At 39.3% G+C, this 25130-nt stretch overlaps 1 protein-coding gene across 1 annotated transcript in view; it reads right to left on the bottom strand.

The window, feature by feature from the left end:
* Positions 1-3377: 3377 nt before the first annotated feature.
* Positions 3378-25130, bottom strand: part of LOC121945724 (raftlin-like) — a 133387-nt gene continuing 111634 nt past the window's right edge. The window contains exons 8-10 of the mRNA XM_042490029.1: positions 12005-12108; positions 5538-5613; positions 3378-4770 (exon numbers count right to left, since the gene is read on the bottom strand). Of these exons, the coding sequence (XP_042345963.1) occupies positions 4141-4770; positions 5538-5613; positions 12005-12108 (810 nt within the window). The 3' untranslated portion in view covers positions 3378-4140. The remainder of the gene's footprint in view (positions 4771-5537; positions 5614-12004; positions 12109-25130) is intronic.

A 25130-nucleotide genomic window follows, 5' to 3' on the forward strand; every position in this document is an offset into this window, starting at 1 on the left:
ACTCTGAATTCCAGTAATAAAACGAGGAACAACAGCTTCAAAATACCAACACTGACTGTAGCAAATCTTTCCTGTTTGACTATAACAAACATATAACACTTAAAATCACCATTGTGCCTCTACAGGACATTTCTAAAAGCAGATCGTGGGCCATTTACAGTATAGTAATAAGGCTAAGCTGGTCACAGTTTTTATATTCTACTCTACACAAAAACACTTTGCCATTTTACATTGAAAAGAATCTCAGCGGCGGGTGGATTCATTAAGGAGAGCACTTATTCAGCATAATCGATCTCACTTGTTTGTGGTTGTTTCATCTCCGAAAAAAGGAGATGTTGTTCTTGACCATCTATTCCCATAAAACAAAAGATCCAAATTATGACAAATGACTGTGTGAAGCAGGACGGCGGGTAGTTTGGCATAGAACCTGAGCAAATTGGCTTGATAGCGTTCAAAAACATTAGAAAAGAAATTAGCAATAAGAACATCCTCTGAAAAATGAAAAAAAGTAAAAGTTACAAAACAAAAACAAGGAAATAACCTCAGAAAAGTGCTTAAAAATTATTATAAGAATAATGAATTCTGATAATTCTAGATATAGTTTTTCCCTAGAATTTCTATTTTTTCCTTTAGATGAAAAAAGATTTTCTAAAAAAATCTTCTAAAAATCTTCTTGTTCTACTTCTTGCAATTTGTGGAGCGTTTCTTACAAAGTTGCTCATTGCCTTTTTTCTCCATGTTTTTGAAAGTAATTGCACCAGTTTGCTCAGGATTTCTCAAGTTTCTTCTGTTTAACCCTTTGAAACCTGGATCAACGTCATTTTTTGTGCTGCTATCAGAAAATTGAAAAAAAGTATTTTTGAAAAAGCAAGGTAAAAATATCTAGGGGAAAAAGGAATAAAGCTGGCCGTAAAGCATATTTTTATCATAATTATCATAATTAAATATTTCCAATTATGCTCCAAAGTCAATATAATTTTTAAGCATTTTTCCAACGTGATTTCGTGATTTTCTTGTTTTCTTTTTCTTTTCTTTGGCTTTTTTTTTTTTTTTTACTTTTACTTCTACTTTTGCTAATTTCTTGCTAATTTTGGGGTAATTTCTTCTTTCATTAAAAAATTATTTTTAAAAATCAAGGGGAAAGATGTCCAGAAAACCATATTTATTTTTATCTCAATTATATATATATTTAAAATTGTGCCACAATATTATTATTACATTTAAGCACTTTGTCGCTTTGTCACTTCTCAGGTCTTTTTTAAATTTAACTTTATGTTTTTTATTTGTTTTTATTTTTTAACCAGTTTCTTACAAATTTCTGGGTCATATCTTCTTTAGTTGCCCGCCCCGGTATTTTGCTAATTTGCTCAGGTTGTAAAGGTTTAAATACCTGTGAAAGGAGTCTGAAAGCAGCACAAGTTAAGTTAAGTCGCTTCAGGTTTCAAAGTCCTTGATTGGCCAAAGGTTTCAGTGAATGTTTTCAGACGTGTGTGAAATATCTTTGCAAGAATTTTTGACACCTCCTCCTCAGTGCAAAAATGATCCCCAATGACATCAGCGTAAAATCTGAAGGCTATTTCCTCGCCCCGCCGTCAATACATCCCCCAATAAGTGACCTCCATTATAAATGCATGATTCCTGACAGATACCCCACTGACAAAACCCATTAGTGAGCTAATGAGAGCTCTGCACCGTGAACGTCGCCACCTTCCCACCTCCCCCCATCCCCCCTTTTTAAAATGGAAAGCTACACGATGCCATGAAACAGCACATTATGACTCGGTTATTGTCAGAAATGATGTCTGGAAAGAGGTGCTTAAAGAGCTGGAGGTAAAATAATGGAGGAAATCTCAACAGGGGAATGTGGAACGCAAACGGCCGTTACTTTAAATGAGCCTATTCATTTCTTTTATTCGACTCTCTTCGGCACTGTGGTCTCTCTTTTGCTCTCTTTCCGTGTCTCTCTCTGTCAATCTCCAGCTTTGGTCTTCGTAAACAGCGAGTCTCGGCCCTGACCACACAGCTTAACCTTGTCTCCGCGCTGATGAGAGCTTTTGTTTGCGGTCGTTCATTGGAAATGTAATTAAAAATGCAACTTTGTGCAGAAATAAATCCTCACCTCCCTGTATGTGAAAGCTAACTAGGTGCATCTAAAAATGAGTTCTGCCCCTCCGAGCTGCAAACATTCAGCTGAATTTCACATCCTTATCTGACTCGGCTTTGAATATGGAACATTCTGTATGCAAGGTGAGCTTAGCGCACCACACCAAAGAGTGATTATCGGCTCTCTTTGAAGCACTTGACGGCTTAGAGCTCTGCGTAAACAATTATCTCTTCACCATACTTTGGATTGCCTGTCGCAACAAATGCCTTTCCCATCACCTCTGCCGGCGTTCTCCTCCAAGTTACCTCCACATCGCAACTTACTGTGGTACACAGAACGAAGGAAATAGTGATGCAGCCTCAGATCACGTTAAGATGCTTTTCTGAGCACGCCTGCCTGCCCTTATATTGTCAGTCGTGTGGATGAGCACTGTGACCTGTCAAGATTCTGCCTCTTGGATTTTCGGAGCTGTCTTGTCTTTTCTCAGCTTCACAAACTGAGAAAAGCTGCTCAGTAAAAGTACCTCTTGTAACAGGTGCTATATCTGGGTGCGACTATGAGGACTGTCTCAAACTATTCTTTAAAAGCGAGCAGAGAACTTTCTTCGGTCCATGATCACTGCTGTTCTGTCAGTTTTTCTAACCCCTCAATTCATTGCAATGAGAATCATATAACGCTCCTCACTCCCTTAAACGCCCGGTCACACCAGCAGATTTATTCCCATACTTTGGTGAAATTTGTTGTTATAGAGGCTTGGTGACGTAGGGACTATTAGCCAGTTGGCAAAGTATAAGTGCTAACAAGCATGTGTGTTTCCATTAACCCTCAAATTGCACAAATTGAAATTGCAAATGTAAAATACGCCTATTGCAAAGACATCAATTTTGAAAAAAACCCCCAACTCATTTATAGCAAAATAGTTTTTACCCTCACATGAGGTCCTTTTTCAGGCGATTTGAAACAGTCGTATTTCGCAATGCTGCAATGGGAACACATTTTCCGCTTTTATAGGGCACATGATGTACAACAAAGCAATGTACCGCCTCATCAGTTTTGTGCATATAGCCTGGCAAACACCATACACACACCTGTGGACAGTGGTGTTGCTAACGCCAAACATCTCAGCCACTACCCTGTACTCTGCACAGGTAGCCAGTTTATAAATAGCTATGGCTATGTGCTTGTCCGTAACTGGCTCCCTCAGGCGTGATGCAGCAGGTGCTAAAAGAGGTGTTATTGCATTGCAAAACTTTTCAAAAGTTGAGCGGATCATCCGAAAGTTTTAAATCCACAATTCCTCTGTGAAGTCATGGATTATCACCTCCCAGAAATCCCTCATACGTGGCTGTTCCAACATAATAATACAGCCTACATGGCTGATGTTTTGACATCCATCGCCATGCTTCTTGGTATGTTATCGCGAGGGGAGAGGTCGCTTAACATCACTTGTTTCAACGACATTTCAAAAATATTGCTTAAGTTTTGCACAAATTTGTAGCTCTTCTAGTTTTTTTCTATTTTCTCCCTATTGGGCTAATTATGAAATTATGACTGTGAACTAGCAGTTACTCAATCACTAACAGGAACAATACGTTCACACAGTTCTTGCTAATTCCAGTGCAGGTGTGACCAGGCCTTTAAAGTGTTTCCTATTCTTCTCAAACAAAAGAAAAACGCTCCTAATCTGATCATAAGAAAAATCTAGATATTCACCCTCCTGCTGATCCTCATCCAGTGATTCCAGTGTCTCCACATTGACTTTCCTGCACTATCGGCTTCTGTTTTGGATATATACATTCAGTATGTGTGGTTATACAGTAGGGCTGATGTCTGCGGTTACATGAAATCGCTCTGAAGCTACACTGTGGCAGGTTGCGGGGGAATAGTCTATGAAAGATGGTCGGTTTGGAGAATGCTGCAGCGATGGGGATCAATGCCCCTTTAATTTGGATCAGGGACAACACTGTGAACCAGTTCTTTAGATGGGGACTTTGAGAGGTAGGGCAGGGGAAAACCTTGACTTGGACCACTTGGGACTACTCTTGAGTCTCCTCTGGGCTTTGTGCGGCCTGCGAATCCATCACGATCTCCTTGGCGATGACCTCCACGCCTGCTTGTTCCTCTGCCTTGCGTTTGATCCCGATCTCGTCACCCTCGTCTTTCTCGTCATCCGTCTCCACCCCGTTTTCGATCACAGCCTCCACTTCCATGTCCTCCTTTTCTTTGGTCTCGCTCTGTGTTTCGACTACGATTTCCGTCACCTCCTGGATCTCTCCGTTTTCTAAAGGCTCTCCGTTCTCTTTTGATCTCTCTTCATCCAGTGCTACCTTTTCCTCTCCCTCTTCCTCTGTGCTGTTTTCTGCTCCCTTTTCTTCTGTTTCTGCTCCTCCATGGTTCTTTTCATCAGTCTCTATGCTGATTTCAATGCCCTCTTCATCACACCTCACCTCCTTCGATGTCTCACTTTCTCTTGCTGCCTCCACACCTGTTGCGTTCACCCTTTCATTCCTAATCTTGCCTTCCTCTTTCTCCACCTTTTCTCTTTCATCGAGAATCTTGGGATCCTCTGCCTCCCTCTCAGTTTTTGTTTTTTTCTTCTTCTTGTTCTTCGCCGCATCTTTGATGCAGTTCTTGTTGGACTTGCCTCGGGGCTTGAAGATCAATTTCTGAAAGTTTACATTAGCATGTTAGTGGAATGCATTGCAGCTCTTTAAATATGCTTTTGGGCACAAAGCAGGGCGCACAGACTTAATTAAGAATGGATCACAGTGGATCTAATATTGCATTGGGATAACGAGCTAATTCAAATGAGTCTCATTGATGCCGAGACGGAAATTGAAGCCATTTTGAGGGGACTTATTGGTGGCCTCCAGGCCTGCAGTCTGACCAAACAAACAGGCAAAAAATTTAATGCAATATGTCCTCAATTACTTGAACAACTTCTGCAGGGTTCAACACACTGCAGGGATATAGAGAGCTCGGATAGACTGCAAAGAAACGGCCAAGAAAATCTTGTTAACGCTAGCAATTCCCTGAGTCTTAAGGCCTATTAAATTTGTTGTTGTGATGGCAGTTTAAATTCGGGTCACAGAAAGCGACAACATGGATTCATTCCACTGCGGACAAAGGTTAGCTTTAGAGGTTATCGCCACTATTCAGGGTCGCCAAAAAAGCATTACCAACCCTGCTTCTCTAAACAACACATTTGTCTGTTGCTGAAGAATTCCTGATATCTCAAAGAGAAAAGACTTGGACCAAATTTGTCCAGCACTGTGTGTGTTTGTCTACTTAAAACAAAAGCAGCTGTGGAATTGGAGGTGGCAAAAGGTGATGTTGGCCTTGGATATATGGTGAGCTGGTGATGCAGCGACTGGTGGGAGACCCCACATCCACTTTAGCCAAGAAATACAAAGAGGAATGCGAGGTCGTGTACCTTAGATTCCCTCCTCTTTCGGCCCAAGACGGGTCTCTGCAGGAAAACAATCTGTTTGGTGGACAAACTTCCATCACTGAAAGAGGAGGACAGAGAGAAAGAGAGAAAGGGAAAGAAAGAAAGGAGAGGACATCAGCTGAAAATGCTTGCAGTTCACCAAGAAAGTTTATTTCTTTAACTAAACATTTTTTACATTTTTGGTACTAGTTTATTTAAAGGTTCAGTGTGTAACATTTAGAGATATTTAGTGACATCTAGCAGTGATTATTACAGGTTGCAAACAGCTGAAACTTCTCAGAATTTCTACAGCGTTAATTCTTTAGGAGCTACTTTATCGGCTGAGGTTTCATGTTACAAATCAGTGTTTTTCTAAAGCTTTTTGGCATATTGGAGATGGTCAGTTTGCCCTTGACATTCTAATGTGTACTCATCTTTTTTCTCTTATAACTCATTTTCACTGGGAGCTGAATGATCCAGAGGTCTCTTACTCTCCCAAACAAACGGGACCCGGTGATTTAAACCAATAAAATCACTGAATAAAGCAGTTTCATGTTACAAATCAGTGCATGCAGTTGGGCTTCCAACAATGGTACAAATGCAAATTGCTTTTCCTCGAGCCAGTGATTGGTATGTCTATATATGGGCTCCTGTAGAAACATGGCGTTGCAACATGGAAATCTTCATAGAATATATAGATATAAACAGCTCATTCTAAGGTTATTTTCAGGTAATTATGCATTAAAGAAAACATTATATTATATTTTTTTTTGCCAGTAACCCCAGTGAACACTGAACCTTGAAGAAATGCTTCAACATAAAATGAGAATACGAGATGGAAATAAGCTTTTCTCTCTTGTTTTTCAACATTTTAACATTTAAAGAACAATGTTACAAACAATGACAGATTCTTCATAATTTATGAATTTCTTTTGCTTGAAAAATTGCTGCCGAACTCCAAGATAAATATGTATAATTCATCTGAGCTGGGATAACACAGATTGATCCCCACTCTGTCTGACCTTCCATCAAGATAGTCGAACGATTGCTGCTCACCGCTCATGCTTCACACTCTTATCTGACAGTTTAAGGATATGGGCTCGCATTTGTGGCCCATCCTCTTCACTGCTGTCGTCTGTCAGTGTCATTTCCTCCCTTATGTTTGAGCCGTGCAAAGAAAGATTACACATGCAAAGAAGTCGATTTGAAGTTCGCCTGAATGTCTGTGTGCGACTTGTGAGCATCTTTAACTTCTCAGAACATGTATTTTTATTCTCTTCCTCAATGCTCCCCCAAACATAATCCCCCATCCCATGCACATGTCACACTCCTGTGTTCTGAGAAGGATAATCTGCACAAGGACTTGTGCTGACAGATTAATCATGGTAAGAAATGCAGATTCATTTCTGAGTGGGCTTCTTGTCTCTCACACTCGCTCCCGCTCCTTCGTCTGCTCGTCTTCGTCATTCACAGCTCTTTTTATAGTCCAGCATTCGCTTTCCAACTCGGTTTTACCTCTCTGCCTTTATCTCCTGTGGCAGCCACATTTTTGACAGTTTTATTGTTTGTTTCTGCTTTATTCCTCCTATTTATCTTTTGCTATTATTGGACACGACTTAAAAGGAGATATGTTGTCCTGTACTGCTATCTGACACAAGTCCAATAACACATGCACACGCGCGCACACACAAATGTTAGGTGCTGTCTAAAGTTAAGCTGCCAGCTCAACCTTGCACATGAGGAAAGATGGCAGGTTTATGATTGCTGCAGAACCCTAAAAGCCTGCTACAAATCTCGCCTTTCTCAACATCAAATGGACTTGAGACTCCTCCAGCAGAAGGCTTACTATCTAAACCATCCAAAGCCCACCACAACTTCTTTTTTTTCCATTACCTTCTTCCTTCCACCATTTATCCATAAGCTATTTTCGAGGCTGTCAAGAATGCTGGACAGCTTCCTGGCAAATCAAAGCTGAAAACTAACCCGAATTCCCAGCAAAAGCCCCAACCCATTAAGCCAGAGAGGAGTGGATGGCTTAGAAAATTACAGGCCTTTACTGAACCTGCTCTTGGCTGTCAGTGTCAGGCGCACTTTTATAACTAGAAGCCACATATAACAGCACTGACCCGTGTCTGTCTGTGGGTGAATGTACCTGTTGGCAGCTTCATCAATAGAGAATAAAAGTCTACTGCACACCTCTGCTGCAAACTACCACCTCCAATAAAAAACAACAACTTGACAAATAAAATGCTGCGCTCAAAAAACACAAATCTTCCTTCCAAAAATAGTAAGATTAAAGGTTCCTTATCTTAAACATTTAAATCTTAAATCTTTTTTTTATTATAAAGCGGGTGTTGGTGTTATATGAGCAGGGCTGGCCGATAAAACAATAACTGTCTGAATATAATTTTCGTCGATAGTGATATAATAAATGTTTGATAAATTAAACCACCCGTACGTCCATAGAGCGGAGCGAAAATGCATCCAAAATGCCAGTTAACACCCGCCATTAATCAGGAGGAAGAGGAAGGAAAAGGAGTAGTAGAAGAAGAAGAAGACCAGGAGACGTCACGTAACACTGAATCCATTAAATATACACCTCTGACTGAGTGTATGCAGATATATTCAGGCAGACCATGTGAGAAAAATCATTATCTTTATCACATTATCTTTAGCTTATTTTTCATGAAATAAATATTGCTCTATATGTGATTAAAAAGTGACTTTGAAAAATTGCACAGATTTAAATTTATGTTTTAGAGCTAAATGTGGAGAAATGTTGCTGTTACTTTCAGAGTGCACAATTTTACAATCTGCACTCCATAATAAAATGATACCTTTGAGACGCTAATGCAGTGTTAATCAACCTGCAGTCGAATCTGGCCCCCAATAGGGTGCCAGGTGAGCCCCCAGCAATTTTCAAATTCACAGTAAAAATAAATTGATTCACACTGGAATTTTTTGTTGTAATTTTTACATACATAAGATGCCAGAGTGCATAAAAAAGCATCAAAATACAGCTAAAAGTGTTAGCAGAGGATCCTGCATCCCTTAAATCCTAGAAATGCCCTTGCATATATGCACGGGGCTGCTGGGAATGGCCCCTTGTCTCCTGTCATTTTGTAAAAGTGGCCCCCAGGCAAGGCAAGTTAAGTATCCCTGCTCTAATGTATATTTTGATCACTATTTAGCAAATTTAGATAATTAACTAATTAATCTGAACCTTCTTGTTTCCCTGTCGTTTGTTCACTCGTTCCATTGTTAATGTAGAGAAATTCACATTTACTGTAGTTAATGGCTCTAAAATGTAATTACCGTCTACATTAATTGAATGCAGCGAACAGGAATGCATGCTCCGAGACAACTACATGAATTAATGTTGTGTGGAGAAGCTGCCGAGCACCAGTTAGCATTAATTTCAGACGCGGCTGAGATCACTGACACTTATCCGACCCCTCCAGATGAAGTGCAGTCTGCAAGCCCCTCAGACTACAAAAAAGGGCGCATTTGCAAATTTGCTGTTTAAAAATGAAGGAGTTAACAGCACAAAAACAAGTGTAATGAGTATTGCTAATCTGAAATAGATCATCAACCATTATTTCGGCGCGCGAAATGTTTTCAAGGCAGGGAGAGAAATGAGCTCCGTGTTGTACTGTATCTAGGCCGACTCTGATTAATTAGCCATGTTGGGCTGTTGTGTTGTGGCATTTTGAGGGAGAGGAAAGAGGGAGGGAAGGTAGGAAAAAAAACACAAAGGATGAAAATAGAGAGGTAATTAATCAGCTATGCTGTGAAAGAGCAGTAAACATGACCAGCAGAGGTGGGGGCAGAGCAAACAATCGGTCAGTGCACTGATGGAAATACTGCATGTGCACTTCATCAGTTTGACACCACGTTATATTAAAGAATAGCTTCACATTTTTCAAGTCTGTCTTAAAACAATACGTATATGCCTGTATTTATATACAAATTGCCATTGGCTGCTGTAATCATTTGTCCAGTCCAGACAGGCAGCATAGAAATCTCTTGGGACAGCGATTTTATTGTTTGGATGGGGGACAAAATTCTCGTTATGTCCAAAAATGCATTAAATTAAGCAACAAACCAGGTAGGGATCCTCCAAATTTATGCCCTTTTTAATGTGAAATTCCTTCTTTGTTGTTTCTTTTCTAGACTGTCTCCTGTAGAGGGGCAGGAATTCGGCATTAATATGTCAGATCCTCCTGAACTGAAGTTATTCTTGCGTCATTTTGACCGACAGTATCATAAATATTCTGTCCTAACCTTTCATGACCCGCCGTTTTAATTTGAATTTTTTAATTATCATACATTATAGGAAACTGTATTTCCCTGTCAACAATACGTGAAGCAGATGATTTTTAACCCTCTCTTGACTCCTTGCTGCCACTTGCTTGCCCCAGCGTTAAGTGTCTGATGAACATTATCACAATTTTACAGCTGGTCTGTACTTTAGTGAATCCAGTTTCACACTCGCTTCAACCGAATATACATATGTTTATACCGTGATAACTAATATACTCAATCAGATCATTAGTGTCAAACATAATTTGATGGCATTTAAAGCACAAACATCTCTATTCAATGTTGAAGGCTATTGAAATATTGCCTTTTTTTATTCAGCATGAGAGGTTTCTAAGACTGGTCTGAGGAGACTCAGCCTCACTGGAGAGACGTATTCAACTGATACGTTATCAACATGTTGAAGAACAAGTTGTGTCTTGGAGTGAAGCTCATTGAGGGAGCCTGAAGAACATGCAAGGCCTTTGACCATAAGCGGATGTACACTCATTCAGCAGCCATGAGTGATGAGTCAGCACAGGCTTAGCTGAGGAACCGTTAAATTTAAGTGGAGAGATTTTCCACCAACAATCAGAGCTGCTGCTTTTAAACTTTCCCAGCTGCATGCTCGCCTCGAAGCTCAGCTTTAAATTGGCTCAGATTTAGGTCAATTTTTTTGAAAAGCCGTCATATTTCTTTGAACAATAACTTGAAAAGACGAGGTGTGTGTGTTGTAACTTCTACGGTTTTCACAGGGATACTGTGGCATACACAGTCTGGGTGTCTGCTACAAGTTTATAATATCTGTGGATTTTAAGTTGTACAATAACTTTTCACACACACAAGTTTTTCAGCCTCACATTTCTTAAGAAACACTTTGTAGTTCTTGTGTGAACTTCAGAGCCGCCTCCTTACAACAAAACTAAAAGATGGCTGTAGTGACCTAATTTTTATTCACAGAACTTTTGACAAAAAGAAATGTATATGTATTCTTTGTTAACAATGCAGTGACACCCATGAGACCACTATCTCTGGTCCCTTTGAAACGAGAAGTCAACTAAGTGATGTTAATAGCAACATATTGTGCTAGTATGTGTGGCATACTACACAGTGAACTATGACTCATGACCTGACATTATCAGTAACGAACACACTTTTTTAAAGCCAAATCATGATGCTTTTTTCTAAACCTCACCAAGTATATCTGTTGCCTAACGCTAAAGAAGTAAACCTAAACCTAAAGTTATTCAGTTCGGGTGTGGGTTCTCGCAAATTTAACTGTGTATTTTATTTTATTTTATTTTATTTTTTATAAATGAAACTGGCATCTCTTTTGTGTAAATGGCAGGAGTTTTATTGGCTTCATGAGAGGTGATATAGGGATGGGGAGGCCGTGTGACAAAAGGAGAGGGGCTGTAAAGAAACATGTCAGCTTTTAGCTTCTAATAAATGTTTAATGTATAAAAATATGTACTGAAATAAACAAAATATAGCATTTTTTTTTTCTCTTACAGTAGAAATTCCTGTTTTTATGAAGGCTCGGGCCCCAAACTGCTGCCTTGGTTCGGGCTCGGACAGAAACTGTGCGGGTTCATGTAGAATCGGGCTGATCAGAGCTCTAATCTTTATGAAATAATAAAGTAAACTTTATATCTACAGTAAACGTAACTAAAGTCTATTAGTTACATTTATCTTCTTTTTTAAATGCAGTTGGTTCTCTAGATTTTTTTCAGCAAGATCGCTTTGTCAGATTTTTGTGTATGTCTTACTGTATTCTATTTCATTCACTCTTGTAAATTGTAGCAGATTTTTTAATCTTTTCTAATCTAATCATGTTTACTTTTTAAAATCCTATTTACATGTATCTTTTTAATGAAGACATCTAAATGAGTTACATATATAAGATAAAAAGTACATGTGTACATAAGTATTACCCTGCAGGAAATAGGAGACACATGAACCATCTGTGGTCAGCTAAAATTAATCAGAAGCCACATGATAAGTTGAATGGAGATTTTTTATGTGCTCTAATTGTTGTTTGTAAGCACTTTGGTAAAAAGTAAGACAACAGCTTGCAGTTGCTGCTGTTGCAATTCCACCCGATTGCCAACAGGTGTCGTTAGAGGTCAGATTACATTACGTCCCTTTAGTAGTCAGATGAGGGTCATTACCTGTTAGTCTTGATTACAGGAGTTGGCAGCACACAGGTGAGCCTCCATCCATACGTGGCCAGGGACTGTAGCAGAGGAACATAATCCGCCTTTACCTGCAAACCCTGTGGAGAAAATAAGATGTCCATGACAACCTGCAATCAACCCAAACAACCTGGAACCTACACAAAATCCCCCTCCTGCTCAGCTTGAGCACCACGCACACAGCACAATGGACAGTATGCATTCATATTATGTAGCTGAGTGCATTCACTGCTCTGATTACAGCTGTGAAGCATCAAGGTATGGGACGCAATCAAGCGCTGTTAGCATCACTTCAAATCTCAGTTAAGAAAATAACCTCCCCTCTCAGAAATGATGGCTTTAACAGGATGAATGTGCGCTGACTGAGAGGCGGTTTTCTAAAGCAAAGTACACAGGAAAGAATACAAACTAAGACATAAATCAACTGCTGCAGAAGCTCCCTGGTTGCTATGAGTCAACATGGCAACCATCTCTGTTCATGACAAGCATTTGTCAGAGCAGTAAGTCCTTGAGCAAATAGACTGCTCATGTGAAACTGCTCACTTTGTAAACATTTTACTGCTGTTTGCGCTATTAAAATACCATCATTGTCTCAATGACAGATTTAAATTCGAGAATGGACAAAACACAAACATTTATATGCTTATTTTGACTCAGGGACAAGGAGCCTGTTGGTGATTCAAACTGAAATACACACAGATTACTGAGTGTTCTTTCAAAACACACACACACGCTCCGTTTGGAAAGGAAGTGTGCGTGTGGTTTGCTGTTATTGTCATGATAGGCACCTGCTGAAAATGAGAAACCTCAACACGTGCCAGTCAGAATGCTAGTACCAACGGCAATGTAGGCATTTGCATGCACACACACACACACACACACACACACACACACACACACACACACACACACACACACACACACACACACCACACACACATGCACAGAGCTGCCGGTTATTAAGAGACATAAAGGGACAGCTCCATATTCTCCAAAACAATTCTGAAGTTTTGGACTGTGCAAAAATAAAAATAATGTGAAAGACAAAGAAATAAATTGGTCAATTGCAGAAGTGGGACCAAGTTATGTTTTGCAAGTCACAAGTCTTTGCACTTAAGTCCCAAGTCCTGGTCCCAAACAAGTCATAATGCACTCCTCACCAAATTTAATGCCATCAACGGAGTAATAACATTAGCTAAGCATTAGCTTGCTAAAATTAGCCTCAACTTATTATGTTTTGGGTTTTTTTGCAGCTTCATGAAGTTTTTGCAGCTCCAACTGCAGTTTTTGACCTGCGCGTTTTGCATGCTGCAAATCTTTTCTCTTTTTTTGACCACAGCACAGTTTTTCTACGCAAACAAAATCATCTTTGGTATTATTTTTGTCCAACTGACATTCAGTAAAGTTATTTCAGTTTTTCATATTTCTCTTCTGTAGCTTAACTGGATGCTGTAGCATTGGTTCAAACAATCAGGAAAATAAGTCTGGACTCATCGTTAGTTAACCCAAGAAATTAAGTGAAATTAATATAATAATTCGTTGTACACATAAAATTAAATAACATATTTTTTCATCCAAGTCGAACTGCAAGTCTTTTTAACTTTGTTGAGTCAAAAGTAATCAAGTTGTGACTCAAGTCCACACTGCTGGTCTTACACATATTTCATTTACAAAATTCCATCCAAATGAATCAATTAATTCTAACTTAAACCAAAAAATACCATTAACAAATACAATCATATGTTGTAACTGGCAATGTCATGTTATGTACTTAATGTATAGTTATGTGGGTTAGTTTAGGACGGTAAAGTTATGTATATCAGGTTCAGGAAAAGAAACATGGTTGGGCGTTGTCACATTCAATGTAAAGTTATGGACGTAACATGACAATATGAAGATGTACCTTAAAATAACTCAAAGATACTTAAGAGTCACTTTGTTTCACACAGTAATTCAAAGTTCACTTGGTTTAAAATGTGTTAGGGTTATGTTAGTCTTTTGGACTTAAGCTCTTTCTGTTCTTTCTTCACTACTTTAAGCGCATTGGTCACTGATCACAGCTGTCGCAATTATGTTTGAATTACCAGCTCATGATTATGTGGGTGATATACAAATTCTGGTGTATTACATTTGGCAGATATATTTACAAACAGTGGTGAGAACAGCCTGCATCAACATATTTGTAATGCATAGAATTTATATTCAGTAAAAAGTAAATTCAATTAAATCTATGAACTATAGTCACACACATTATCATTATCTATTCATCTCAGATGTATTTGATTTAATTATATAAATGGTACATTGTTGATTTATATTTGAATTACCTGATTTGATCTGATGGAATTTACATGTAATTGAAATATGTAAACCTGACGCAAGAGGCCAAATGATTTCATTGAGTGCAAGAGTAAAATAAAAGCCGTTACATATATTTACATAAATTCCAGACCGTTACACACAGCAGTGCGGTATGAGTGCAGCTATGAGTCAGTAAGGCAGTGAACATGAAGACAACTTTAGTCTATTCATAGTACACCGATCAACTGTACAAGAAACGAGACCTGAGAATACATCACACCTACACACGCCACATTAGCCTTCACTGTACTGTGAACTGTGAAAACCTTCTTCTAATCTAATTAAAGCTGCACCAGCCCAGGTTTTCATGCAGATGTACACGCACCTTCGTCAGCTAACAGAGAGGCCGCCGTAGAAAACTGTCCCCTTTTGTCCCTGAGGGAGCCACACCACACATTCATGGAAATCCAGTGACACATAAAAATACAAAAGCAAAGCCTTGAAACCTTTGGTATCCTCTCTTTTTTTCTTTTTAATGTAGAAAGTGCAGACCAGAAAAGCTTTTATTATAGTAACCAGGGTGCTTGGTGATCTTGTCTTGTTTTATGCTCTTACCAGTTTTCTAAGTTATGTGTGTAATGTTTCTTCACGCTCAGCTCTACACAGAATTATCAACTCTCTGAAAATTTCTATATTTACTGTATTTTTAAAGCATTTATGTTATTGGAAATAACATTTTAAAGGGTCAGTTTCCTCACATCGCATGATATTGTAACACATTTTGTGGGAGGGGGATAAATTATTGTGGTATAAATATGAAGCTGTTGAGATGGATGACTTGTGACAATGTGTGGCAGAATTGGTTCTGTTTGTTTGACATATAAAAGAAGAAAAGGAGGTTATTGTACATGCTGCTTATAGTGCTGTGTTTCTGTGTCGTGTAAAGTGCAGTTATAAATGACTGTACACTTTATATCTGGGGTATAATATCAGTTAATTCCAGTAAAATAAAGACGTAGGTTATCACGTGTGAATGCACTTGCAGCTGCAGGGGTTAATTCCTAAATTATGAGCACTGGACCTGTGCGAATAGGGCTACGTTTTCTTTTTAAGATGTTTTCCTTGTTTTTCTTTAGAATATTATTTTATTTTTTTTGCATTTTCGCTAAAATTGATTGGATTGTTTGTATCAGCAAACGTCCCTTCTTTATCAAAAAAATGTAAGTGAAGGATCCCTCCAACCCCCGACAAAGGTCTTTCCAAAGCCTCGAATGTCCTAAAGTCCCCCAAATGTCTTAAAATTGTAGAAATGTCCTAAAATCCCAGAAATGTCCCAAAATCCTAGAAACATTCCAAATACCCAAAATGTCCTGAAATCCTAAAAATGTCCTAAAATCCTAGAAACATCCCAAATCCTCAAAATGTCCTTAAATCCTAGAAGCTTCCTAAAATCCTAGAAATGTCCCAAAATCCTAGGATTGACTTAAAATCCTAAAAACAGCCTAAAAATCCAAGAAATGTCCTTAAATCCTAGAAACAAATGTGGGGCTGCTGCGACTGGCCCCTGGCCTCCTGTCATTTTGCAAAGGTGGCCCCTAAGCAAAACAAGTTGAGTATCCCTAACAGTAGTATTACAATAACTACAGCTGTTGCTGTAACTCCTGCAATCGTTGTAACTACCACAGAAGCTACTACTATAAAAACTGCAAATAGTATAACTGTAAATACTGCTTTTCCTTGAGCTGTAACTGCTCAATCGATTGCAGATTCTGCTGTGACTATAAAGTACTTTTCTTCTACTAAAACCTTTAAAACCCCGAAAACTTCTGCATCAGGGTCCAGTGGGTGGTCACAGAGAGAATAAAGAGTGAGAGCATTTCTGAGACAGTGAGAGGTTGATCAGCATGCAGTGCTCATTGTCTGCCATGAGACAGACCTCAAGTCAAAACACTTAAACCCACTCCACCACACAACGCCTCATTTTTCTTCCACAGAGCCGTATTGACCGGGATGACAGAACACGCACAAACAGACCTAAAGCAGTCACATATCAAGTTGTAGGTTGCAAAGAGCTAATCGTTAGAATACAAGACACTGCTCCAGACATTATTTACACAAGCATTACTTTCTAAATTCCTACAGGGAGCAGCGCATCTACATTTTTTCGGGGGTTTATGTTGGAACCACTCCCAGAAACAAGCTCTCGTTCAAAGCCTGCCCTGAAAGTAAATTGAGAAATAATTTTTCTGTAATGGCTTGCTGTTCTTTGGAGTAGGTGAGAGTTAATCACAGTCCCCGGAGTCTGGCTCCCCTCTCTGCCTGACTTATTATGCAGGGCCACCTCGCTGCATCAGCACTCTGGCACCAACCTGTGAGCCTAAAAAACAAAGTAATCACGACACCATCTTTGTCTGTGATGCTATCTGAGTGACTATAAAGAAGGACCACACGGTACGAGGAGCTGCAGTTTAACCGCCTCGGTTAAAGCTGCTTTAAATTAAATCCAGGTTTTTCCTGAGATCATCTCGTCACACCGATAAACACATTTGTAGCTCGGAGCGGCGTAGTCCAACCACCTTGCTAAAGGGCATCTTAGCAGGAAGAGGAGAATATGTCAGGCACCTTCACTATCACAGTTTCCAGCTGATAACGCGAGCTGAAACAACTGCTGAGGCAACGACACACATCTTACCTGAACGTTTCTGATGCTAAACCTCTCTATCATATTTTAGAGTAGGCATGAAGGGTGTTTGGGAGCTTGAGCCCACACTCTTAGAAAAAAAGGTTTCAAAAACGTTCATCCTAAAGGGCTGAGGTTCTACACAGAAACGTTTTAATAAATCATTTTTTGAAGAAAGGGCTCTCTGTAAGACTAAGTCCCATTAAGAACTAAAAACATAATTAGTGGGGGGGTATCTATAGATAATGTTATCAATAACTATTTTTAGAGCCCCCCTGGGTTAGTTCTAGATGAAACCTTTGGAAAAGAAAGTCTTCTCTGTAAACTTCCTGGGTGCACTCTAGTTGAAACTATAGAATAAAAATGATTCTCAGTAGAACCCCTTTGGTGGGCTTTGAAACCCTTGTTAATTTGAAAGGGTTTTCAGTAGAACTCCTGGGTGTGTTTCCGATGAAACCTTTGGAATATGAAAAGGTTCTCGGTAGAATCTCCTTGGAGGGTTCTAGATGAAACCCTTTGGATTATAAATGGGTTTTAAGTAGAACCGCCGGGTGTGTTCTTGTTAGCACTCATAAAAGATGGAAATTTTCTGGCTAGCACTCCCAGAAAGGGTTCTGTGTGGAACCATTAAACTGTAGAAGGTTTCTCTGTAAATCACTCACAGGGGGTTCTGGGTAGAACCTCACTAGTGGCTCTAGGTATGTTTATGTAAGGTTTTTATAATATCCTTCTGGAAGGGCTCCATAATAAAAGGTTCTACATGAACCAACAAGGCTTTTCTCACGGGAACAAGCCGAAGAACCCTACATGGTTCCAGTTAGCACCTTTATTTCTGTGAGTGTAGGACAGTTTGTTTTGAGGCGGAGGAGGGTGCAGCTGCAGGTCAGCTGGAGGTTCAGAGTGCACTCTGAGAGAAACACCAGTGTATTGTTTTTCTTCAAACCCCCTCCACCAACTCTGCAGGGTAGACATAACAAACCATAATTTCTGTTTTGCAGCAGCTCTGAATGCAGCTGTAATTTTGCAGACCACCGGGGTCAACAGGTTCTGCAGACACAGTCCAGTAATGATGAAGCAAATACCTTTAAAAAAGGGCATTCAGATGCTCCTGATAGGCACGCTCAACCTGGAGCGTTGTCACAGCAACAGAAAACTCAGCATCCTCTGTGTTGCAAAGCCTAGAATAACCTCTTCGGCTGTTTCAAAAGCATTCAAAAATAAATACCTAATATTTGTGTTATTTTGTGACACATTTTTCTCACTGTTACATCTGATCGTACCTTTTCTTGCTTTAGACAATATATTGGCTTATTGATCAGAAATGATCCATGCCTCCTGTGTGCTCGATGTTTCCTTCCCTCCCAAGGACATCTACTCACCATCGTTTTCTTGCTTAAAATGTTATTGTTTCAGCGGTAATACAGCCAATTTAAGAGATCCAAACTTTCGACTTTTACGAGGCATTAGTCTACCATCCAGTCAAGACTAAACTATGCAGCCTGATAACAAAGGATGAGGTAGTTAGAAAAACAAAAGCTCAGCCAGTCGTTTCTGTTCCTCCTGTTCTGTCAGTGAAAACTTTTATCATCGACTTTTTAAGGGGGAAGAAAAATATTAGTATGTGATGATTGAGACTGATGACTGAGATGGGGGTTCTGAGACAGATCACTAGACAAATCAACTTAAAAACAGCAGCCATAATTACTTTAATTTAGAAAAGAAGAGAGGGCTCAGAGCCAAATCCTGACAGTGGAGCCCAGAGGTCCTCCCTCCGCTGCAGCTTTGTTAAATTAGCCTGCTGGCTAGTTAAGAAGAAACATCTATGTTTTTTTTTTTTTTTTACTGAGCTGCCTCTTCTAACCACAACCTACTTTAGAGAGGAGAGGAACACGAGATGAAGACAAGCCAGTTTCTGTGTCATGCTAACCTCAATTTGGGCTCAAATCTGCGTCCTTACACAGTTCACTTTTGCTCATTACTCAAATTCAGATACTTAACTTAAGTAAAAGTGCCAGTACAACAATGTAAAATGCTCTTTTACTTGTGAAAAATAAAGTTAACATATTATTATTATTACTACTACAATGTACTCAAAGGCTTAAAAGTAAAAGTACTAGTTGTACAGAAAAGGGACCCTGTGACTGATATATTTTTATGTATTACCTCATAAGATTGTTATGAGTTTGTAAGCAGAACTTTTCAGGACCTGAAGCTCCAAAAGGTCACGAGACACCCCTAGATTTTTATTTTTATTTTTTTTTAGAAAAGCTGTAAAAGTGAAAGTCTAATACACATTTGTATTTATTTATTTCACTTTTATATAATCCATTTTTTGTGAATTATTAGAAACATTTGACCTCTTGAGGCCTCAGACTGTTTTATAATTGAAACTTGAAGCGTGTTGTCATCTGACGCCGTCCGGTCATGTTGCGGTTGGACGCGGAAGGTGGCTTTTGGTGTCATGCTCGTACGCCGAAATCACTGATAGAGCAGAGCTATTTAACAAGTTGAGAGTGAGAACAGGCTGGATCAACAGATCAAATATCCGCCTCAGGACTCAAACTCTAACTAAAAACTAACTTATATTATAAAGTAATATTTCCCTCTGGAGTAGAAGTAAAACGTAGGATAAAAGGATAAAAGGAATTTTACTTCTACTATACTTGTGTAAATGTTATTATCTGCTAAGCCTCTCCTCTTTCAGGTGCATGTTATTACTTGTTTCCTATACCTTACTACGCCCGATAAACAACTACCCCCTCCAAACCAAAACCTCTCCCTCCACCCCGGATCTATCAGCATCATCGTCACGTTGTCTGACAGAGCGGGCGCGATCTCTCACTCGCAGGGACAGTGCAAATTACTCTGCCTCTATCTAGGTCACCTCTTCTTTCACCTCAGTCAGAGAGGATAGAGATATCATGGACAGGCGATACATGTTAACCACCGGCGCTCTGCACAGCACGGCAGGCCACACTGCTTACACAGACACAAAAAAACACATCAGAAATCATGTACTGTACGTTGCATAATGCACCAGGTTTGATGTTAGGAAAAAAAAACACAAATCTGCATCCTGTTGTTCTTTGCATCAACCGCTGAAGTGATTCCAGTGAACCCAGAGGAAGACGCTCTGTTGGTGGCTTTTGTATGAACCTGATTTCAAGATGATAGAAGCGACTGAACACACACATGCGATGCGTTCACGTGCGTGTGCCACTGTCCTTGTCTACGTCTTAAACTATTTCTTCAAAGCGTCCTCCCTGCCATACCGATGCTGTGATGTGAGGCCTTAATCCCATTTCTTTAGTTTGTGAAGACTGTGAAGTGCCGCTCTTCAAAGCCGAGGATGCAAGTGAATTCTGGGAATGAGTGACAACAGTGTCAGCGCTGTTAAGCTCCTTTCACTTGCTTTGACTTTGGACTGCCATTTTTTAAATTTGAACTCCACTGATATTAACTTTTCAGGTGTCTTTCTGCAGACACTCACCCACTCTCTAAACTCTCCATGCAGTTTTTCTGGTTTGTCTTTCGGGTTACGAGTTGTCGAGATCAAGGAGCGAACAAGTGTGTGACATCAAACTGCAGGGCTTGAAGTGGTTGAGAGAACGTTTTACTTCCTGACAATCACGTTCTTGTATCTATGTGCAGACAGTACATGCTCAAAAAGCTATAAATTTGAGAAAATAAAGCATACAGCTCCTTATTAAATCTGCTACTCAACTGAAGCCGGAGAGAAAACAGTTATTTCAACTTTAAATCATTTTGTGAACAGCAAACTCATAAAACAACAGTTATTTTTTATGTTCAATCTGCGCTAATAATATCCATAAACAGCTTTTCTTTTGGTAACCAGGGAGTTACTTCGCAATCTGTCTTGCTTTCTGCTCTTACCATTCTTCTAAGTTATGCATAAAGCACTGCAGTCTTTTTCTTCTGGATTTTTTTTTCTTTCTGGAGTTTTTTTTCAGTAGTACAGCAGTAGAGCTTAGCTGCATCTCTGCTGTACCTAATTAGAGTAACAAACACCCATGCCAGTATTATTGCTCTGGTAAGGAATATTTTAAAGGGTCAGTAAGTAAAAGAAAAACAAACAAACAGAAAGCTTTTTCCTCCAGTGGCCTTGCAGGATAATTTTAGTTTTATGTGCTGAGGTTTGGACATTTGTGCTGCCACCCAGAAATGGAGGTTAAATCCATGAAATCCATTCACCTTCTTTTTGCATAGGGGAAATATTTAATACACCAAGATTATATGCATGGCTACATGCCACTGTAGGTGTAAGTGTAAGGATCTGTTTAAACCAAAGCATTTTTTCTGAGGTCTTTCTGAGGTTTTTAAAATTCTTTGCAATGGTAGTAGTGCTACGGATTTTTTTGCTATACAAGGGCATAAGTTTGTTTCAAATTAGGAGGCTTGGATACAAATAAAAATTTAAAAAAACATAATCAAACCCTCATTTTCCTGTATTCTGGGTCAGTTTTATGCAGTAATTAGTGTCTTTTCTGGATTAATTTATTGTGCTAATGGCTTTAATTTTGACGAAGTAAAAGTCCAGTGCTAGCTTTCATATTTTTATTGGGGTTGGAGGACGAATGCACATCCTCTATAGTAAATACCTATATATCAGTAATACTGAGGGGAGGGGGGGCATGTGTCACCCTTGAAATCAACATCTATGATGCTATGCTACTATAGACTATATAGACAATTATTTTGGCTTGGTTTTTTGGGTCTTAGGAATTTACATCCATGTCCATTCCTAAATTATGTATTTACATACATAATTTAGGAATTACACCCCCACGGTTGTCTTTCATGGTGTGTATTTACATGCGATAAGCAAAGTCTGTATTTTACTTGAATTTACAGACGTTATGCTTCAGTTTCAGCCCTGGAGGTTTCCTCTTGTACACTACAGACACCAACAGCATAATGTATATTTTGTGCCTAAAGCTGCATGTTTGGATTTTTTTTTCTTCTGATTGCCAAGGGTTAAAAAATGTTCAACTTTGCAAAATCTGTCTTCCAACTTAGCTATATAGAAGTATAATCACTACGGTGCTCATTTAAAAGAGTACTTTACCTATTTAGCATTGCACTATCACTGTCACACTCACAATGAACATTTTAAAGAGCAGCAGAACCAGTGATACTGCTGTTTTTTTTCCTCTCATTGCTTCTTTTCACATTGTGGCACCAAGATTACCCACAATGCAACTTATCTGCAGACAGCTTGGTATGTTATGCTAGTAGTGAGTATTGTAGCCTCAAGCGGCGGCTAGCCTCCAGCAGAAATGAAGAGCGGGCTGCAGAGGTCTGTTAAACTCTTTGAAGCTTATACTTACATAAAGTAAAATATTCAAACTGGGGATGTTTTTGAAAGCTGCACCGTGACATCAGATAGAGATATTCTACATGTCTGTGCACAGTTTAATAAACATTTCCCCTTTGGCATGACATGTTAGATATATTTGTAAGATTTTAGTGTGATCTTGGGAATTCAAAATAAACCTTGTTGCAATGCATTCAATTGTGATAATGGACCAACTGCTGTGTCGGGCAGAGTTGAAGTGGCTAATGGTGCTATAAACAACATATTAGGAGGAAGGTATGAAAAAGAGCTTCTAAGAAACATCAGGCTCCTCAAAGACATCAGCTGTGCTCAGGTGAATATCTGTTCATCTTTTAATAAAATACATGGATGTTTTTGTGACTTGGATGCTCCTTCACTGTTTTATCAGGATACACAAAGACAAAACAAACACCCTCCTGCTAATGCACTTTGTTCCACTTGATAAAGAAATTCTGCTGCTGCAGCTCATGGCGAGCAAACATATTAAGACCAACCCTCGCTGAGGTCTCAAGGAGACCATGTTTTGTTTGCTCCTTAAAACTCTGCGATTGGAGAGAGGGCTTTCAGTACATTAGTTTCAAGGCAGCTCCTGTATTGATTTCCCCACAGGACACGAGAGATGCGAAGCTGGTCCTAATTGGAGTTTCATAGCAGAGACCCTTGATGAGTTATTCATTTGGAGCTCTCCACCACCTTCCATATGGTTCCTATTCAGGTCATTGTCACATTCAGGCGACTGCTGAATCAAATGTATTCAGCACATCTGTTAAAAATCTTAGTTGTTTTGCTTTTCATGATAAAGCTGTAAAAAATGTCCGTATCAGCTCTTCAGCACTGATGGCATTATGGAGCCTAATCCATGCGGAGCAGCTTGCACATACATATGCTTATTTCTATTGATTGTCATTTTTTTCATTTCATTGTTGTTGTGCTGTTTTTCTTCCTCTTTGTTCTGCTGTCATTTAGTAGAAGTGGTTTTCTTGGCACTTAGATCTTAGTTTGTCAGTTTGGCATTTATTTTTGTTTCTTGTTTTCTTGTTCAATTTCTCTCTATGATTTCTTCTGAAGTCAAATTTTTGACCCATGGGATTTTGTTTGTCTCATGCAACATCTGATTTGTTGGCTTTTTATCATGATACTTCAATGCTTTTTAAAAATAATTCCTGTCCTATTACACTTGGGTGGTATGACAGTATTACAATTTAGCAGGGTATTTAGAAATCCTGATGTTTGACAATACTGTCATAAATACAGGAGCTCCTCTTTCTATTAAAGTCATTGTATGTAGTGCACAGCACGCACCACCAGAGCTCAGTCTCTGGTCTCTACTGGTGGAACAGTCAGCTGAGCTGAAAGACACAGCGACACCAAGTGGTGGAAGGAGAAGTTACAGGACTGTAAACAGCCGGTGGCCAGCAATGGTAGTGAGAGGATGTGGGGAATAATAGCATGTTTTTTACATCTTATTCCATAAATTAAGGATTGATTTAATCCAATCCAGAGCTGGTGATTGTTTGAACAGTGGATTTACTTACTGGGTTACAAACAAAAATAAACAAAGATGGTTTGGTTGAGATTTATTCTGTGTCTATGTCAGATTTGAATGAAGTGTGTTTTATGATGCAGTTGAATTTCTCTATTTGATAAGGTAAACTGGTCTGAGTATATTACTTTTCTTATCATTTTGTGGGTTTCTTTTGCATATTCATTAGTCCGAAAGTAGAAAGAAAGTAGTGCATTCGTGGTCGGGTAGGGGTGGGGTTAGCTGCCTAACCCCCCCCAAGAACTCCAGAGCTTTCAAACACCACATATATTCTGTATTTAACATATCATTATAAAGTAAAATAGTTTCTCAGTTTTATAAACGGTATTATGCATCTGTATTCACAAATAAACTGCTGTGCTGCAGCTCATCACCATGCACTCTGCTGCTTCGCAAACACCTGTAGATCTGACGCCATTTGAAACTCATCACTTTTCACATGCAAATCTTCTGATTAGTTGTTACTCATTTATAAATGGAACAATTAGAAACTACTTTTTTCCCACTTCAGTGATGAATAGCCACCGTCCCTGAGATGATACACCCCCACTTGACGACAATATAAATGATTGCTTGCCCTCAGTGAAACAGCTTGTTTTCCTCTTCTTCTCTGAGCGTCATACATCCAAACCACCTGTTAGACTTTTAGATAAATACAACTGTAAAGCACCAGGGGGAAAAGAGGATGACGCATATGAAGAAGAAGAAGAAGAAGAAGAAGAAGAAGAAAAAAACTCATGCAATCAATATTCTGCCTTATTTTTCATTGTAATTATCCTGGCACAGAAACAATAATGAGCTGTGAGGATACTTTGCATATCAATTTTAGGTAGTTATCACAATGAATGGGGATGATGTGGGGCCCTGATCACCCTTTGTGAAAGAGTGTGTTGTCAATCTGATTTGGCATGGTGCAGATTGCTCGGGTGAAACGGTTTTTGATAAAGTCCCAGTGGAAGAGTTGATTGGATCTCCTGGAACGCTGGGTGTCGGTTCAGCGTCATTCTCTGTTGACGTTTCTGAGGAAGCCTTGAGATCCATTAAGCTGTAACACTATTACCATTCATCTCAGAGGAGGGCCGGCTCTGCTGCTGCTGTCAGACAACCACGGGAGGCTTTTTTTTATTGGCACATGTGGCCATCAGCAGTGGGCTGGACAATCAGAGAGCCACATTTGGGGGACAAAAGTCTCCTTTCACACTTGGACAGCCACAGGCCGCAA

The sequence above is a fragment of the Plectropomus leopardus genome, chromosome 7 (genome assembly GCF_008729295.1).
Source record: "Plectropomus leopardus isolate mb chromosome 7, YSFRI_Pleo_2.0, whole genome shotgun sequence".
In the NCBI taxonomy this organism is placed as follows: domain Eukaryota; kingdom Metazoa; phylum Chordata; class Actinopteri; order Perciformes; family Serranidae; genus Plectropomus; species Plectropomus leopardus.